The 19,858-nt window shown below is 49.3% G+C and overlaps 2 protein-coding genes across 3 annotated transcripts in view; one reads left to right on the forward strand and one right to left on the reverse strand.

The window, feature by feature from the left end:
- Positions 1–17,914, forward strand: part of LOC120949492 (mucin-5AC) — a 44,872-nt gene extending 26,958 nt beyond the window's left edge. Inside the window, exons 3-9 of one of the 2 annotated variants that reach the window (XM_040366819.2) lie at positions 7,400–7,642; positions 12,208–12,686; positions 13,263–16,004; positions 16,314–16,822; positions 16,904–17,034; positions 17,104–17,274; positions 17,361–17,914. In XM_040366819.2, the coding sequence (XP_040222753.2) occupies positions 7,400–7,642; positions 12,208–12,686; positions 13,263–16,004; positions 16,314–16,822; positions 16,904–17,034; positions 17,104–17,274; positions 17,361–17,651 (4,566 nt within the window). In that variant the 3' untranslated portion in view covers positions 17,652–17,914. The remainder of the gene's footprint in view (positions 1–7,399; positions 7,643–12,207; positions 12,687–13,262; positions 16,005–16,313; positions 16,823–16,903; positions 17,035–17,103; positions 17,275–17,360) is intronic. The other variant, XM_040366820.2, reaches the window with a different exon arrangement.
- LOC120948228 (uncharacterized) overlaps positions 1–19,858 on the reverse strand; it is a 302,677-nt gene that overhangs the window by 71,534 nt on the left and 211,285 nt on the right. The gene's annotated exons all lie outside the window — the stretch shown is intronic.

Genomic DNA, 19,858 nt, shown 5'->3' on the forward strand with positions numbered 1-19,858 from the left:
AATTTGGAAGCCGTTTCGGTAAAGGACGCTTCAAGAACGTTGTATGCTAATTAGTGTGCAGGTTGCCGCGTACGTTAATTGCGTTTCGATTGTATGCCGCTAGAATGTGGCTTAACACAAAGGGAAGCAAAGTAATTAAGTCGGTTTCGGGCGATTGGTTATGTGATGGAGTTGGGTTGCAGTTGCAAGATATTGTTTACGTAGCAGACGAGGTTTTGTAATGCGTGGGTTTGCGCTGTAATAGCATCTGCCGTTTGAGACAAAATTAGCTTTATTAAAAATTTGAATTTCCGATTAGAAAAAGATGGAGATAAAACGCCAAATTAACGTTGTTTTTCTCTCTATTTTCTTTTTCAATTACTGAAGCTATAGTGAGTAATCGTAGTGAGAGGCATAAGTGTACAGAACTTGAAATAATGGAACCCTTTCAACCAAGTATTCGTACCCAACCATTTTCGAATTCAATCAATTCTATATTTTGAATTCTATATTCCTTTTCGTACTTTGTTTGTCCCATTTCCTAAAGCACACTGTTTATGTTTGCAAGTGTACAAAATGTGAAAAGCCTTTTTTTGTTTTTTTTTTTTTTGTACTGTCCATTGCTCATTGCGTTCATGAACCACATCTGCGGGCGGTTTTGGCTTGTGCAGAAGGAATAAAAAACAATTCAAATGGAAATGTGTTTCAAGTTTCGTTTCGTAAACACTCCCACCCCAATCCCAGTCCTTTCGAAATGGAAATTTGCCACCCTTTCGAACGGTGCTGGACGAAGGCCTTTGAGCAGCGATTTTCCACCGACAGAAAGCAGAAAGCGCACACAGCGAGTCCCGAGCACTGTGCATCGGAGGAGCCATTGCCATTTTTTTGCTGCTGCGGAAGAGTGTACCATAGCGTTTTTGTTGCTTCTGCTAAGCTGCATCTTCCGAGCACGCGATAAGGAACTGGTGGGCTGTTTACTTTTTTCCGCTTCTATGCACCGGATCTCGCTACGGTATGAGACCGTGGCTCCAATTATCTCAATGTATGCCGGCGACCATGGCGGACGGAACCTTTCTTCCAGCGCCGCTCAACCGCTCGAGAGAAGGAAAAAAACAAGTTCGCTACGCGGGAAAGCTTCGGTTTCGCTTCTAATACTGATCTGCCGTGGCATTCCACAGCGGACTTGGTGGGAGGGCGAAACGGGGCGGGAAATGTGTAAAGCAAATGTGCATTTGATTGGAGCGCGCGCGCGCGGGGGCTGCAACGGATAGTGAAACGGATCGAGAAAAGGGAAAAGTCTATGGCCCGGCTAGTACCATTTCGGTCGTACGATTCAATGAACTTTCTTCTGCGCCTTGCGCGCAATTGATGCTGATCGAACGCTTGCCGCGAAGAGCTTTGTTGCTGCTTACCCCATTGCAAACCATTACACACTCTCGCTCGGTCTTTTCCTTTGCTCGCCTCTTAGCCGCGTCTGTCTTTGTCTTGGCGCGCTAGAAGGGGCTGTGTTTCGGAGCAGCGTATCATTATTTCCTGCCAACTTGCTGTCGCTCGCCCGGTCCTTGATTGATGGGCATCTGCAAGCTGCAATTTCTAATGCTGCGGCGTCGATGCTGGACGAGCACCATTTTTCCGGCAGCGCAATTAGTGCAGTTTCACGCTCACGTGCGATATGGAATTGGTGGTGAAATTGCACCTGCTGATTGATGGTGGGTTTGGACGAGATGCGAGATGACTGTGACTGTGATTTACAGCAGCGTTCGGCAGTGTTGGTTGAGGTTGGTTTTTTTGTTGGAAAGAAATTTTCTAATTTGGAATGATAAGCAAGAAATTGTGCAAAGAAAAACTGATGGATTATAAAATTGGTATTTTAATAAAATTCAAATCCTTAAGCAATACGGCCTTTTTGGACCGTTACTCCTGAATAATAATAAAAAAAACAAATCCCTTTACTTTTCCTCTAGAGCCTAAAGAATTCCTTTACTTAAAGAGAAGATTTGTGAATAGTTTCCATCCTGATCATAAAGTAGTTTTAGCTGTTTACACCACTTTCAAATGATTTATTCCACTGAAGTGGTAATTATCAGTTGTTTTAAACGTTAAGCCAAACAAAATTCTAGAACAACTTCAGAAGTTAATTCAAAACTCCTTAAACTCATTGGAATAGTGCATTCAAGGCTTCAGCAGCACCAGCAAAACGTTTATTGCAGTTAAACCCCCCACTGGTCAGAATTTCACACCTTCTGTCGATGCGGTGCGTATGTTTCCATTTGCCTTGGACTGGGTTTGACCCTATCGGGTTAGGTTCTGTGGTGTAGCAAGCCCAAAGACAGCCCATCGAACAACGCAATTTATGACCATGGGCACGGTCCGTTGGCTGCCAATGGCGTCAATGGTGAAAACATTCTTCCCTTTTTGATTGAAATATTAACCCCTCACCCCCTGCCACTTCGGGGTTCGGATCGATTTCATACAGCCGATCCGGCCGATCAGATGATTGTCGGACATGATTTGCATAAAAATCAGAACGAATTGAACGCTGGTGAAAGAGCACGCTTTGCAATCGGCTGGAGGTGAGGTTAAGACTAGCTATTCGAGTTTTTTCTTCTCCGCTCCGAAACCATCCCTTCTGTTTGTTACTTGCTCGTGAGCGGTCGCGTACGAATGAAGCTTGGACGGCTGGCACCCTCCTCCAGCTCGGCACTAGTCTGGGGCGATTAATTTATTACTTACCAAACAAGATCGTGCCATTTCCGACAAGCGACAGGGGCGCAACTCGGGCCGCCGAACGATCAAGAGGGTGCCGCACACCCCACTTACAGCAATGGATAAGATGTTTGTATGTTTTTTTTGTATATGTGTGTGTGTGTGGTTGCTCCCACTCCAGATTCTTGCCGGAGTCTGTGTACCGCTTGTTCTCGCACCCACTGCCGGCATCCGAATGCAGGAATGCGATCTAGATTATGAAATTCGAGTGGCAAACGCTTGTGGCAAGCCGTCGTCGGAACCAAGCCTCGCTTGTTACAGTCTACAGGGGTAGGGCTGCATTCGGCTGCCTCACGGGGTAGTACAATTAGGAGGCACAGCATCGATCAATAGGGTTGCCACCGCCAGGCCGATTGGAAGGGGAACTCTTAGTCGACTGTACTACGGGCTCGGCTGGAATGCTGCGTGTTTTACTGAGCCTTTTTCGGGCAGTTGGGTGCGCTGTTGGGCAGGAATGCGCGTCAGCGAAATATTACAAGAAGCAGAAAAAAAGCTAATACTTCTAGATGTTGTCGTCATTTAGCAACACACTGGCTGATTTTAATGGACTCTTTGGATGATGTTTGACGGCAAATAGAAAAGCGTTCTAGAAAAGGATTTGTGCAGGGCGGGCTCTTAGGTAGGTTAAGTGGACATGAAATGGACAAGTAAATTAGCTTGATTGATGAAGAATGAGAACTAAAAGGTAGGACAAAATGCTGTTTTTCTTTATACAAGGGAATAAATACAAATGTTAATGAAATGGGTAAGAGTCTCATTAATCTCTTAATGCTTCCGTATCCATTTTGTGTACGTGTGCTTCCCTCTTGTATCATTCTTGAAAATAAGAACAAAAGGCAGTCGCATAAATTCTTCTGAAAACTACTCAATAAATTAAGTTTAATAATCGATTTCGAAGAAAGAAATTTCGTGCCTGCAAGTAATTTCCGCGCTTAAAACAGCAGGGAATAAAGGCACATTTCTCATAAATCTCATTATTAAGCCTGTTTTATGTGATTGCGCTTGACCCAAATAAAGGCAATTGAACACCAGCGACTCCTACCGAGATCGACACAAAAAAGGGAAACAAACCGAATCAACCGGTTAACAGCAGCAATTCATGTTTTCAATTAAGATTGTATTATTTGTATCCATTTGGCGTACCCTTTATTATTAAAATTTCGTCACACACTTTATCCAAGCATGCGGCTGAAATGTTTAACTTGGTTTTGCTGAGCTGAGAAAATGCTCGAAGGGGAAACATAATTCATTTGCCTTCCTGCCTTGCAAATGGCCAAACAATCATGCGCTCACGCACGCTAAAGTATCGCAATAAAATGGTGCGCCGGTTTATGGGGGACAATGCGATGACAATAAGAAGAAATAAACTGAAACAGAGTAAAAAAACACACAAAATCCAACTCACACAAATGAGTTAAGATGCTGAGAAAATGAGCGCCAGCGTAATAGGGGAGGGGGTTGGGTTCACCAGCACCGGCCCTGCACAATTGGGGCCTTGCGTCCTTGAGCGCAGCAAATCACCGAGTGGCAGCAGCATAGGTGTTGGAGCAGCATATTTCATGCCCCAGAAGTGGTGCGCAATCGTTTTGTATTTCCTCTCGCTGGAACGCCCTGCCAGACCGACCCCCCCGTCAACCCGTACACCGCCTGTACATTAGGGCCTGTGAACTTTGCGATCGATCGATTAAAACCATTCCGAGGCGGATGTGTGTTGCGGCCGGGCAAAGTGTTGCTACTGCTGCCGCCCTCTGGTTGTGTGTGTGTACGTGTGCTGCAGTGGGTTTGAAAGCGGACAAGTTGTTGTCCCAAGCGTCCGGTTCAGCGACGTGCGGACTGTTGGTACGCTTCGTTACCCGGCAAGTGATCGTACTTTCGGGTGGGGTGTGGATCTCCACCCGTTCCGCACAAACACCACACTCGCGATCGGAGAAGGTAAAACGACATTCACCGGTTGCTTGTCGGTGAGGTGGGAGCAGTGAGTAGCAACCACTGAGGGGGGAGAGGTTTAACCCCGGCAGTTCGATACGTGCTTCAACGGCCATTTCAAGGACAGCGAGCTGTTGACGATCCATTCTGGGGCCCGTTGGTACAGTTTGCTTCCAACGAATAAAGAGGGGACCACACTCTAGACAAACGATCAGCAACCAGGATCGATCTAGCCGCAATTGACCACGCACTTTGCGGCAGGCATGGCATCGTTTAGCATTTTGTGTACCACGTTCGAGTGTGTGCGATCAAGAATCAAGCGGCAGATCCCAAGGCCACGCCGACCGGCTGACAAAGGGCGAACGAATCTCGAATTTGCCACGACCTGAGATGGATGATCCCAATCTGCTTCCCATTACGCGAGACGTCCTCGCGAGCTCAGCCATTTGCTAAAGTCACCACGCCAATTAGTGTACGAGAGTATTGGGCTTTAGCGTACCGAAAATCAGTTCCAGCACTGTGCTTGCCATCGGTTTGAGTGCGAATCGGTCGATCGCAGCGGACTTTGCTGACACTCAATTAGGACGCACCTCGTACACGTATGCTGTCCGGCATGCAGTCGCCCCAAGGCGCTATACAATCACTCAGGATGGCGCCTTTCGATCGACGTTCTCCCGGTCCTCTTACGACGGCCACTTTGCATACACATGCCGGGCAAAAGGGGTTAAGAATAATTGCCGGCACAGGATGGAGTGTATCTGCAATGCTCGTTTAACTAACTGAATAGTTGGTGCAGTGGTGGATTGCTATCAAAAGGAAAAACAAACGCTGCTTCCATCCCGTGAACCAGGAAGCGGCGTGCGATTGCATCGAACAAACGCCATAATCATCCGAATGCTAGGTCTAATCAATTAAGTTCGTGGTATGTTAACCGTTCTCGATAAAAGTTAATTGGCAACGTGCTGCAAACGAATGCAAACACTACTGCGCTAGCTTTATTACCAAACAACGCCGCATTCTAATGAGCGTTTGCAGATCGTTGATTAAGCTGCTTTGCCGGTGCCGAGTAAATGTGTCTATTAGATGCAGTTCGTGTTTGCATAGCTCACAACTTTTGGTTGAGTTGCATTTTGGACGCGTCTTCCCTTTCCCAATAGCCACTTAAGCTAAACAGCGCTTCACACATAACCTCAGCAACGACCTGCTCGCATCCAACCTCGCCAACCTCTTTGGCGGAAAGGTGAATTTCCCAACAATCCGTCGATAGCGATCTGTGCCATAGCGTTCCATCATCCATCATCTGCATTATCTTCTTCGGCTGTAAACGAGCGTTCATTCAAGGGGGGCCCTATGGTATGGACATTTTCCCAAGCGTCTTGGGGGATATCTCCGCTTGCGTTTGGGGGGATTCTACCGATTGGTGACGCTGGTGACGCCCCATGCACAAGCCATATCTGCAAATGAAGATCTTCGCTTCCCTCAATTCACACCCATCAGCGCATATGCATCGCATAATGGCGTGCATTGTTTTTCCACCGAATGGGAGCCGATGCTGTGAGCGCGAGCTAAAGTGCATACTTCGATTGCGCAGAATGTTGTTCGGTGGTTTCCATCAACAGTCAGCTTGTTACTTCGGAGAGGGAGTTTGCGTTAAACAAACATATCGGGGGTTGAAATGGCCATTAGAAAGGCTAGAAAGTAATTAAACTCAATCACTCACAGCCGATTGGGGTTGGATTAATCGGAATCGGTTAGTGTTTTGGGAGCGGAGGCCAGTGGTGAAACACACTACAACGCACGGTTTGCCACACGAAGTAGGTCAAGCGGTTTGCCCGAACCCATGCCCGAGCAGAATATTACGAGCAGTGATTGATATTCCGCACATGTAGGAGTAGAGGGTTGACCAGTGCGGCTCATTTTTCGGTTGGTGACCGCCAGGGCGTGCAGAACGGTGCCACGCTTCCATATCGGTGCCCCTGCAGGTGGCCTGATTCGATACGACGGTGGCCTACGCATTCGGGTTGAGTGTAAGGCCACTGCTGGCGTTTGGAGCGCGCACAGACATACACGCATGGTTTAGTTGTGACTAACAGCTGTGACGGCGTAATTGATTATGGATGTTAGTGGACTCAGTTGTTCAGCATTTCCTTTCAAGTTGAGTGTTTTATGTTTTATATTCGATTTAAAAGCGTATAGCTGATTGATTCTGCTGTTTGTTGGGGCAGAAGTGACAGATTCATCATGGCTTATATATTATTTGCAGCAATAAGCTTCTTTTATAACTTTATGCTGTTAGCTGTCAACTGTGAACGGAACCGAAATTCAATCGAAAACTACTTTTTACATGTGTCATAACTGGATTGCTTATATGTATCAGATGTAAAATAGATTGAATGTAAATGTTTATTCTTTTACTATATCAGTTGGTTTGTTTTAGTATTTTGCTTCTTTTTTGTTATTATTCTGTAGTCCTTAGTATTACTCTATTCAATGTTTAGTAGTTGTAGAAATTTTCCAATCTTTAAATGTATGCTTGTCTCTTATCTTTCTTCCTTACATTTGCTATGTGTGTTTGTGTGTGTGTGTTTCCGTTTCCGTGTGTTATTTTACCCTTTTATCCTATTTCATAAACGCTCCCTGCGGAAATCCTTCAACTCCTTCGAACCCTATTCGCCATCCTCCTGCCCTTCCGTGCGTCCCATTTCAACTCCCTTCCCGCGCTGTACAGACCCCACGGAGTGCGGATATTTTCGAAATATCACCACGACCCTTTTCCGCCACACCGTCCACGAACGCCGGCTTCCAGTACTCGCGCAGTCCACCGAGGAGTGACTTCTTCTCCAATGGACTCACGGCCAGTCGGAGCTTCCCGGCGACGAACCGCCAGCAAGCGGGCAGTTCGCAGCGCAAAAGTCCGTTCAGCAGCTCGTCCGGTGGTTTCCCGGAGCTGGCCACCACCGAAACGCCCCAGGTAAGTGGGTTTGGCTTTACGGGTGGGTTTTGGTTAAGTTACAGTTTGCACGGGGACTCTTGGTTGACATCAGATCACTGTTGGATGGATAATGGGTGTGTGTGTTTGACTCTGTGAATAGTGTGCTTAGTGTAGCATGAATCTATTATTTATACTGTGTCTGTGTGTATGTATGTGTGTTGTGTAGTAGCACCATTAAACTTAATCACTTTTAACTTACAGCTGTGTTTGGGAGGTGCACTCTCTGTGTAATTTGTTCTGCAGACGGGCAATCCAAAATGTGTGCTCAGTTACTGTTTGTCTTAAATCGACTGCCAAATTACGGTCCCAACTCTTAGCGGTGTACAATCCATAACTATTACCAATCCGTAAAACGAGGTTACGAATCTAGCCCAGCTGTCCTAGATGGGGCGCTCGGCAAAAGGAAGGAACGTGTGCGGGTTTCGGCTTCGAACAACATTCGGACACACACTAACGATTACGCCGCCTGCAACAACACTCCAGTTCCACCGAAGTGGAACCATGCAAGGGCCTGATGGCCAAATGCAAATGCTAAAATCGATGACTTTTTCGGCGGCCCACGCGTATTGGCGTCTGGCCTTCATTGAAGCGTACCATGGGGGAGGAGACCGGTTTCAGTTTAACCAGCGCAACTTCGTCACTTCCTTGCTGCTGGTTTAGTTGGCTTACGTTGCCAAATTCGCTCGGTAGCTTAACTTTCACACGCTTCCATATAGCGCATAAGCCCTACCATCGCCGGCTGCCGGTTGGGCAATTGTGCTTATGCTGGTTTTTTGTTTTTCGGACGGGCGGTGTAGTTTTCTCCACTCGGTGGAAGCTTCCTCTTTATCGGCGTCGTCGATGAGTTCATCGATAGGTTCACGGTCTGCAGGTGTTGCAGAGATTGATCATGTTTATCGGGTTGTTTCACATGTTCACATGTTTTTTTGCTTGTTGTTTCCAACCACCTCGGCAAGCAAAAGCGCAAGAACTTGTCGAAGGTTGCGTTGGTTGCTGTGCGTTTAATCAGCGATTTGCCAATTCCGGGGCGTACATCGATCGTAACGTTTCAAGGATTATGATCACGTCTGCCGCGGGAGCGTAGGCTATCGTGGGTTTTTTGTGAGATTTGCCCCTACGTACGTGTCGCCGTACACAAAGAAAGCTCTGGTTGAGCACTACCAACCACCCCAAGAATGTTAATGTGTCCCAAAGAACGCTGTGCAGGGTTCAAGCTGGCACGGTTGTTCAATCTTTACCATCGTGCTTTCTTTTATGCCGAAAAGATGCTAAATTCCCACGGACCACGGAATTCCAACATCTCGCGATCGTTACTCTCTCGCACTCAACCACCTTTCCCAGCGTGGTGCAGTCATGGATCGGTTACACAAGCACGTTAGCCTTTTCAGCACGACCCAAAACCACCCTCACAAAGCATGGGAGCAGAAACGGGCACGGGCAAAGAGTGAAAGACTGGGGCAGAATGTAACCGCCGAACACTTGCTTTGCATAGTAACTAGATCTCGTGTTCCCGACGTGTCAGCGGCTGAAACCCGTCTATCAATGTCATCTCTCGCTCTTCGAGCTGCGGCGTATTGCAACAGTTTCGCTTGGGTTTGAGGAAGAAATGTTCTCCAACGCGTCTGAATGTAATGAATTTTTGGCAATAGCATCAGCAAACCACGGCGTACGTGACGAAATGTGCGCAGGAACTGATTGAATTGTTCGTCTTTTTTCGATTGATGACACGCCCTCCCGAACAAAAGCGGAGGAGTTGAGCTGATGTTTGATTGAATGAATTTGCTCCAAATTAGAAGTGCGCCCTGATTGCACCAAGACTCCTGTTAGCTGGCCCACTTTCTGGTGCTGGTGACAGCACGTTGTTTCGGGCTCGGCTATAATGAAGCGTTTGGTTGCGCCAGGGATGTGGCCAAGTTCTATGCATCCAGCCGCTCAGCCGCAACGCGTTCGGTTACGTGAGCAGTCGCTGCCCGAGTCTTAATCATCGCGCACGAAAAGTTGCGTCAACGGTTTTGCCGAGCACCGTGTCAACGGTGAAACGGGTCTGGCTTTTGGGGTGAAAAGGAAAAAAAAGCACACGCCTCCGCGTCCAGAATTGGCAAGATGGTGGGGTACATGACCTAAGGAAAGCGACGCATACGCCGGTTAATTATGCTGCGCAAGAATTGAGCCCACTTCTGAGCTCGTTCGTTCGAAGTATGAAGTGAAGCAAGGCGGAATGCCGGACACAAACTAACACAATATCGCCGCCGCCTAGGAGATCGTTAATAATTTTGACATCTTGACCAAAAAAAAAAAAACATCCCCAGCCCGCTGTATCCCCACAATCCGCTTGGTTCTGCCGGATCGAGCCCACGAACGGGGTGGTTGTAGGCGCGACCACAAAGTGACCAGAACGCCGTCAGTTTATTACACCCGCGGATCAACGGAGGTTGGCAACAGTACCCGGGCGGAGGGTTTTTATTGGTTTTGTCCATTTGTGGCAGTTCGTCGACATGTTCGTGAAGTAAAAGTACAAACCGCTCCGGTCCGCACCGGTGTCGTTCAGTCGCTGCCAGGAAGGATACTTTGTTCTGTAAGGTTCTCCCCTACCTAGTGGATTAACTATGAGTCAGCTCTGCTGTTGTGAATGAGAGAGGACACTGGAGAAGTAGGGTGTATGTTTATTGCAGCACGGCACACTTCGGTGGACAAGACTGGGCCTCATAAACTGTCGCGGGCAGCGCTCGTTTGTTTTTGTAATAATCGAGAATGATTGTTTAATTTACATAGGCACGAGCAGAGCGGTACAAGGAAAGCCTCTTCAAGCCGGTCGTTCTGTGGTACGTTCTTGTTACGACCGGTAGTCCAGTTTCGATTGGTTGTATGTGATTGAGTTAAAGCCCTAATAAATCCACCATTAGGGGTAATTTATTAAGTTTTCTGGTTTCCCTATAGTTGAACCCATTTCCGCCGTGTCTTTCCGCGGTTGGAGTTTGGTACGTGTTTCACTGTAAGCATGGACACCTCAAATACAGCCCAACAACAGCAACCACAAATTAGTGGAATAGATAATTGCGATCACCGCCTCAATTTGTCGATCGCCCAGCGCCTACGCGCAGTAAATCGTCACGATCACGAACTGCATTGGAAAGTGGCCGCTCCAAACGCGAAGGGAAAGGTAATCTACCCTTACTTCAGTGGAACTGAGCACTGCTTTTGGGACGGTAACGTTACGCAACGCAATGACCACCGTGACAACGTGCCGCACCAACGGTATGGTTTGTGTGCGAACAGCGGAAATGAACGGGGACCATAAAAGGGAGTGAGAGGTGGCGCGATGGTGGAGCGATTTGGGCAAGGTGGGACTGCTCCCAATGTTGATGTGGCCCTGTTCTGAGCGCATGAAAGCCTCTGCTACCGATCGGTCATACAGCATATGATTGTTGATTGATGTGAGTGTTCTTTCTCTGGCCCGACCCATGAAGGACATCGCGGCAAAACGGCACTCAACGGGTTCGAACAAGCATACAAAAGGGAAAGGCCCAGATTATGCTTTGTTGCAGCGCACGCAACCAAAACACTTGTGTGCGCACCGAAACTGGTCCACGCGGGAGTGCCTCCCGAAGCGACCGATCGCGAACGGTTTAACGGCAGCTCCCGTAACAAGTCGGCAGTCCAATTTTGGGGTGTTGGCGTGATTGGCGTCGGAAATGACTTCCCTCGCTATCCGCTTCCCCCTGTTAAGGAGAACCGTTGCTCCACCGAGTACACCATAAATCAAATGCCTCGGGCACGCAGTCCGTCAACCCTGAAATGGCACTGTTCGAAAACAATGTCCAAAATAAATCGAGAGCATTAAGCCGAAGCTGTACCACCGAGCGTCATACCGAATTGAAGGACGAAGCCTTTTCATTCTGTCCCAAGCCCAGCTGGGTGGCACTGAATTGGGGGGATTCTGGTTCACACCCGTACCGGTTGCTGACGTCAGTGGGCAACGGTATCACAGTCCCGATTCGATAGTGATCGCTCGCGTGAGAATGTGGACCATTCTTGTCGGCTGTTGGGGATTAGGCTTCTCTGGTAAGCGTTACGGTGTATATCGTTACCGCAGAGTGCGCTAACGAGGCCATTCGGGGCGGTACAACGGTGAAACAGCAAACCACACCGGTGGACAATGGGACAATTTTTATGAGCCTTTTTTACGGTTAGGTGATTATCACGATTTTTCCGGCACAATGTCACAAGCGAGCGAACCGCTGCACATGCACCGGTGCCATCGCAAAGCTTTCCCTGCTTTGTTTGTCCCGCGGAAGGCGCATTGGTTGGCCCCACCGGGTGTTTGTTAAGAATGTGAGCACACGGGCACGTACGGTTTATGGCTTTTCTTAAAAGAACCACTGGTTGCTGTGCGGCCGTGGCTTATAGAACGGGAACCCTTTAGCTCGAACGAGCTAATCCACCGATGCCTACGATACGATGGTGCACTAACGTACTGGATTATATGTGTGTGTGTGTGTATCTGTGCTTCATTTCATCCTATTCTCTTCGTTCTACTCCAACAGCGTCCACCACCGCCGGCACCAGCTTCCTCGGCCGAACCGGCATCCGTGCGCGATCGGCAGCTATCGTACATCTCGAGCCGTGCGCGACCATTCGCGAGCGAAGATCAGCAGCAGCCACCGACGCGCGCCTCGACCTATCTGAATCTGGCCTCCCAGCAACAGCGGCAACCGTTACCGCGCAGCCCAGCGTCCACGTCGAGCGGTACGCGCAACAGCTTCTCTAGTTCTAGATCGAAACCGACCGATAGTGGGGCAGCGTCGAGTGGCCGTGGCTCGCCACAGACGACTGGCACGTCGTCCACCCAGAACGGTACCTCGAACGGGCGCTTTGGAAGCGGCAGCTCGCAGACCAGTCGCACCACTGCCCGGCCCAATCGCTATCGATCGATCCCGACCACGACGACGACGACGACCGAGGCGGCAACGGAGCGTACCACCACCGTGGACAGTGCTGCCGTGCGGAATCGATTCAGTGGCAGGTAGGTGCAGTCGATGAGCGCTTAGCGGCGCCCAAAGGGGCAATTCTTGACCAAAAGGGAACACTGTGTGAAAGGGAGGGGCCAATGCAAAAAGAGAAGCATTGTGCGGACAGTCCCGAAGGCACAAGCTATCATCGGTAGAGATAAGCAATTCTTACAAGCGTGCAGCATTCCAGCACTAAATGTGTGATAACACCAGCCAGAACAGGGTGGCAAATTAAAAATAAACTATTCATTTCGTTCGATACGGAGGTTCCTTTGCGGAGGGTCACTATCGTACGCTTCGTATCGTTTTTGCATACCCTTTTCCAGAAAGGGGTTGCCATGACCAACGGGCAATGGTCGATGTAGGCTGTAATTAAATAGCTAGTTAGCGGCGAGCAGGAATTTTCATCGCATGCTTTGATGCAAAGCGTCAGATTGTATTCGACATGTTTCTCTCTAAATTGGCTATCTTTTTGTTTCTACGCTATGTTGTGGCGTTAGCGATGAAAAATAGGAATTTCTGGCAAGAAAGCACGACCAACCCCATACAAAATATGCTTATTTTAATCTCCTTCCCTTTCCGCGTTACAGGACACCCGCCCCGAATCCCTTCCGGCAAGCGTTCGAAGCGAAGCGTGTGCCCACCGCGAACAGCGCTATCGCCACGCGTGGATCCTTCCCGAGTGCGGCGAAATCGAAAACGACCACTACCACCACCACGACAACCACCACGACCACGGTCAAGGCACCGGTACTGTCACGCTTCATCCACCAGCCGGCAAAGCCTATCATACCGAGCATCAACATCACGCACAACGGATCGGCCAAGTCGGCCGAAGTCATCTACGACTACGAGGACTACGAGGAGTCGAAAGAGTCGACCGGATTCGGCGGCGGAGACTCGAAGCAGCAGGAAATCAACGACTTCCAGCCCACGCCGCTGGCGAAAAACAACTCGATCGTGCTGACGAGTGCAGTGCAGGAACCGAAACTGTCGCCCGGTACGGCCTCCATCCAGGGCGCGGCCGTTCCCGCTGGGGATGGTACGGCAAAAACCGTACTGGAAGATCCGGACGGCCGGTTGAACAATATCAGCGAGAACGAGTACTACGATACGGTGCGCGAGTCCGAGACGGCGCCCGGCGATTCGGTCGGTGTGGAAGATCATACGGTAATTCTGACCGACAACTTCTACCTCCCGAACGGTGGCTCGGAGGAAACGTTCGAGGAGGAGGACGAGGAACCGGAGGGCGTACAGCGGGAGATTAACGGAACGGCCGAGCTGGGTGCCGAGCAGCAGCAGGAAAAGCTGTACGACGATGAGTACGCGTATGAGGATGAGGAACCGATCGCGACCACGGTAAGTCCAACGGCCAAGACGGTGGCAGTTCCACCAGCGGCTACCCCGGAACAGCTGGACGATGCGGCCGATATGTTACAGTTTTCGGATGAAGATTTAAAGGATGAGCAGCTGGCCGGTAAGCTACCGCCAGCGGCGGGTGGAACCAGAGAAACTCTGCCGGAGGCTACTCCTTCGACTGCTGCTCCAACAGCGCGCACGGAATCGACCACCGAATCGACCCTTTCAACGACCGAACGCGTAGCGATCTCCAGTCAGGCGGAAGGTGTCACAAATGCTACCACGGAAAGCTGGGTGGTGGTTGCATCAGTGCAGACGAGTCGCAGTGTGTCCGGGGCACGGTTCCTGCCCTTCCCGCAGGTCGAGCAGGAGGAGAAAAAGCAACCGCTGGCCGAGCTAGAATCGAAGGGTAGCAACGAGAGCGACGACGGCGATGTAACTACGGCCAGCGGACTTGGCGAAGACTCGGAGGGAACAACAACGATCGCGCCCCAGGAACCGGTGATTGCTGTGACCGATGAGTTGGATTCGGTGACGACCGAGAAAACGCTGATCGCTCAGTCCACGGAGAGCATTATCGACAAGCTTGACCGGGTGCAGTCGGAACTGTCCAGTGGGTTGTTTGCCGGCAAGTTCCCCGTACTGAAGGATCCTGCCGCGGAAGACCAGAAGGCGTCCTCCGGCTCCACTGCACTGCCACCGGTGGTAATTCGAAAGTTCCAACCCAACGCGCGTGCAACGACAACGAAGAAACCGCGAGTCGGAGTGACGACCACGGTTAAACCGACGACGACAACCGACAGTTTGGTGAAAAAGATCAAGTTTGAAACGATCGATGACATAGCGGCTCTGCTACCACCGGACTATAAGGCAAAGTCGGGCTTTAAGCTGAAGAAACCGAACCCGACCGGTGAAACCGTGCCCACGTCGAACGAGCCACCGGCGGACGATGCGGCGAAGTCGGAGCTGGGAAATCGATTCCGCAGTGCCAACATTAGCCGCTCGTACAAGAGCAACGTGCCGATCCAGGAGCTGAGCTCACTGTTACCGAAAGACTACAAGCTGAACCGCACCGAGGAGGACATTAAGAACACGAACAATCTGAAGGAGCTGATCAGCAAGGTGAAGGTGAACGATAAGCCAAACCCGACGCTCGATCTGTTGAAGAAGGCACAGAAAGTGGACGTGAGTGCGTTCTTGCCGCCGGGCTATAAACCATCGGGAGGCGAAAGCAAGACGGAGCCATCGAGCACCGTAAAGACCGTCGCCGTGTCGATCGAGGACGATGTGAGCAAGTTCCTGCCGCCGGGCTACAAAACGTTCAAGACAACGAAGAAACCTACCACACCGGCGCCGGTAACGATTCGGGATGATGTAAGCAAGTTCTTGCCACCGGGCTACAAAGAACCCACCGTGGGCAGTACGCCCGAGCGGCCCAAGGTAGTGTTTAGTGAGGACGTGAGTAAGCTGCTTCCGCCCGGCTACAAACCACCGGCCGAAGAGGACGCAAAGTCCGAACCGGTAGCGATCGATCCGAGCAGTCTGCTGAAGAAAATTCAGTTTAAGGATGTGTCGGCACTGTTGCCACCCGGATTCAACGCTAGCAAAGCGGAAGAACCGACCAGTACCGTTGCATCAGGTTCGGCCGGTAGCGGCTTCAAGGTCGTGTTTCCCAGCCGGCCCGGAGCGAAGAAACCACTGCCCGGTGGAGCGGCCCGCGTAACGACGGCCAGGCCACTGCACGCCGAAGGACCGGGCATGCCCGAGATTCACATCCGCAAGGGACCGCCGACGCGAGCCACGACCGAGTTCACCGGTTGGCCAACGCCCTCCACAACGCCGCTTTCGATCGAGAAGCTGCTGGAGCAGCAGAAGCAGCAGGAGCTGCTCGAAAAGCTGCTCGCCTCATCGAGCAGCACCAGCACGAGCACGACGACCACAACGACTACCACAACGACCACCACGACACCAAGGTAAGTCGTAGTGATGAGCACGTGGGTGTGCAATCTTAGGGCCTGAGGTTCGTTCCGGTTGTTGACCGCATCGTTACTCGTATGTGTGTGGTAGAGTTTGTTTACATTACTTAAAGTTATGAGAGCGTAGCGATGCAATTTCGGTCAGTTTAGCGTCACTCACGCCAAGGTCGCCAAGTGGGACGCGAGTTTGAGTCTTGCGCCGTCGGCGAACCATTGGGCTTTTATTGTTATTAATTCTTGTTCTTGAATTCTTTGCGTTTTTTTGCACCGTTTGATGTGACCGTTTCCTCCCTTCCTTTTTTTTAGACCAACGGAACCGGGTCTGTGCCACTCGGAGTGTGATCTGGCGGGCACGATACGCATCGTGGACGGTGTGAAGTGGGTGCCGGAGCTGCTCGATCACAACACGGCAGAGTGGAAGAAGCTGGCCCGTGAGGTCGAGACGGAGCTGAACGAGGTGTACAGCAAGGCGAAGAATTTGAGCAAGTGGTACAAGAAGGTGCGCATCGACAGCTTCAACAAGGGCAGCGTGCTGGTCGACTACTTCGTTGAGCTGACGGATCTGACGCGCGATGTCAACACGCTCGAGATACGCAAGATGTTCCACGAGGCGCTTGTACCGGTGCCGGAAACGACGACACCGACCACCACCACGACCAGCACCGATGACTACGACGGTGAGCGGGAGAACGAGGAAACCAAAGCGGAGAAGGAACCGGTTCAGCGGGAGAACCTGCAAGCGCCGGCGCAGCGCGTGAAGGAAGTGTTCCAGCTGGGCAAGTTCAGAGTCGATCCGGTGTATACCGATTTCACAGGTTGGTTATTGATCGAGGACTTTTAACGCTATGAATTATAATGCTTACGCTCACTATATGGCTTGTATCTTTGCGTTTTAGTTATTCCGAAGCCGATACTTGCTGCTGGTCCAGCGATCGAGGACGATCTGTTCCTGCCGCAGTGGGCTATTGCTGTGATTGTGATCGGTTTGGCGTCGCTGCTGTTCGTCATCCTGTTCGGCGTCACTGTGGTAAGCTAGTGCAGGCAGAGCTCACGACACGAGACATACACCTCACGCATGGATGTTCTCTCTTTGTAGCTAATCAACCGCCAAAAGGCAGCCAAAAAGAAGGCACCGACGCCACTCACCGCCGATATGCTGAACGAACTGAACAAAAACCACATGGGAGGCATCGAAAACTTTGGCTCAGAGGATCTGTACAATCTGGACGATGCATGGGATGATCGTATGCAGGATGTGAAGCCAAAGGTATTGAAATTGTTTGTCTTGAACTGATCTTTGTTCGGTACGATTGATTGCTGACCATCACTATCACTTTCATCTTCCATTTACAGCGTTTCTCGAACTCGATGCATGGTAGCAGCGCTTCCAACATCTACGACAGCTGGCGATCGCAGCGCCACCCGGAGAACTACTTCTATGACGATTACGGTCTGAAGGGCTCGCACTACCCACCGAGCGGCCATCACCATCGGTTACACGATCCGGCCTTCATGATGCATGAACCGCCGCCACCGGTGATGGCCATGTATCCGCCGTACCATCACGCACCGCCACCACCAAACAGTCATCACTTTAGCAACAGCTCGCGACGGTACTACCGGGACTATGATCCGAACTTCTGAGCTTGGCTACCGTTGCCATAGGGGAAATGTGAATGAGCACGTGCGTTCCATTGCACTATTGCTGGAGCGTCTTTATGACCACGCGGTACAACAGTTCATTTGTTGTAGGGTTATTTGCTAGCAATCGGTTCCGTCCGCTTGAAGTGGACCATTCCAAGTCTTACTGTTAACTGTAGGAAGTCGTATCGTGTAGTGTAGCGTAGCTGCTAATGTATATAAATTATTTATTTTTAATAAAAAAATACTATAGAATAAATCTTAAACCTTTGCGTATTATTTTGTTAAAATGTTTCGATCGTTGCTTTATGTTCTCTAGCTTTTTTTTAAATTGAGTCTGCCTCATTCGAATAATTGAATTTCTGCTTGTTTGATCTATCCATGATAGTAAACGCAGAATACTGAAATTACGATCAGTAGCGGATTAACACGAGTGGAGGTCCTAAGCGGTCACACGAATATTGGCCTTTCTGAAGTGTCAAGCGAGAAGCTGTATGAGTAATTTTAAACTAGAAAAGGATTGAGAAGCAAATTTACTTGAGGGATGGATGGGTCCCTTTTTTGGGAGCCTGATTACGGTAGAACTCCTTAGTTATATATCGATTATATTGTAACTTATCGTTGCGTGCAGAGTGGGCTATCTTAGAATGAGGGTAATCCAACTAAATTTTGTCTTCCCTATAAGTTTTTTATCATTCAATACGATGTTCACGTCTTTCCAAAGATTGTCAGTAATGTGTTCATTTATTGTTTTGTTTTGTTCAGTAGTAGTAGTTTTGTTTAGTTCAGTAGGCCATTACACTAACGATGTTTCCACTAATTTGATTGGTTCGATTATTTTGAGAGTTATAATGCTCACTGTACCATGGCGTGGTATTTTGATTTGATTTAAAAAAATAGGAAAAAATGTTCAAAACGGTAACGTTATTCCAATACTCTTATATGTTTCTTTTAAACTATATTTCATAATAAGGAGAAATATAGTTTAAAAGAAACATATAAGAGTATTGGAATTACGTTAAGCGTGCTGAAAAAATAATTGGATTTTATGTTTTAATTGAGCTCTGCATCATGCAATAGCTACCCTAGCCGCAAAATTGAAGATTTCCGACGTCGTGTGGACGTCGTGTGGACGTCCACCCGACGTCCACACGACGTCCGGTTTAAGAGGTTACTCGACCAAGTGAACTTTTTTAGACGGGTTTTATGGCACAAATTGTGGCGGATTTCCCAGGGTTGTTGTATCGATTAGCAGCCACAAAAAAAAATTATGGATGGCTAGAAAAAAATGAATCTTGTCCTCCCCCTTACTCCTTTCCTGGTCGGTAGTTGCGATCACACCAGCTGTTCATATGATGGTGGTGGGAGTGATATCGCTTATCTGCTGTCTTCTTTATCCGTTCTACCAGATCATACGCGTTTTCAGTGACGTCCTTCCCCACCTCCTTCGTTTTCCCAGCGGTTATTGGCGAATGCTTGACCTTGTGTGAGCGCGCTTGACTTGTGGTTATTGTTTTTTTCCTTCCCGTTTTTTTGGCTGCTGATGCATTGCGCGTTGGCTATAGCCCCGTCGTTCGAATCTGGATTTGATCAACGCGCAAGTTGTCGTGTGGATGGAATCGATTTACCGTTCGAGCTATTTGCCGGATCGATTGAATGCATGCTTCGTTTTATACTGGTTTTATGTTATTTGTTAGTGCAGTTAGTTGCAATTGTGCAAAAAAAAAAAATAATAATTCAAACAAAAGATCATTCAATGCACTAGGCCACTCATGTTAAGCCAACCAATGCTTAGTTAAAGTCAACGGAAGGTCAAATATTAAAATGAGGGATATCATTGAACACATATTGTCTTTCCATTATTTTTTTCTTTAATAATTTACAAACCCTCCAATCTTCTCCCACCCCTCCCTCCCTCCCTCTCTCCATCCGACCGGAAATAAGGTTAGTATTTACCCACCATAGTGTACCCTTTTAATTCTAATTACCGGGGTCTACTGTTCGGAAGAGAAAAAGGAACGTCTCCCCCGCCTCTCGCTCGATACTGTTATTGAGGAGCGACCCGCCCCGGCATGGCTGACGCATGCATCGCTCGCGTTGCCTGGCTTGCTCCTTCTCTCGCCTTTTTTGGAGACGCATCATCGTTGCGGATGGTGCTGCGCGGCCATGTCGCTGCCTGGAGGATGGCATAGAAAGTTGTGTTCTAGCCC

This window comes from Anopheles coluzzii, chromosome 2, assembly GCF_943734685.1.
Source record: "Anopheles coluzzii chromosome 2, AcolN3, whole genome shotgun sequence".
In the NCBI taxonomy this organism is placed as follows: domain Eukaryota; kingdom Metazoa; phylum Arthropoda; class Insecta; order Diptera; family Culicidae; genus Anopheles; species Anopheles coluzzii.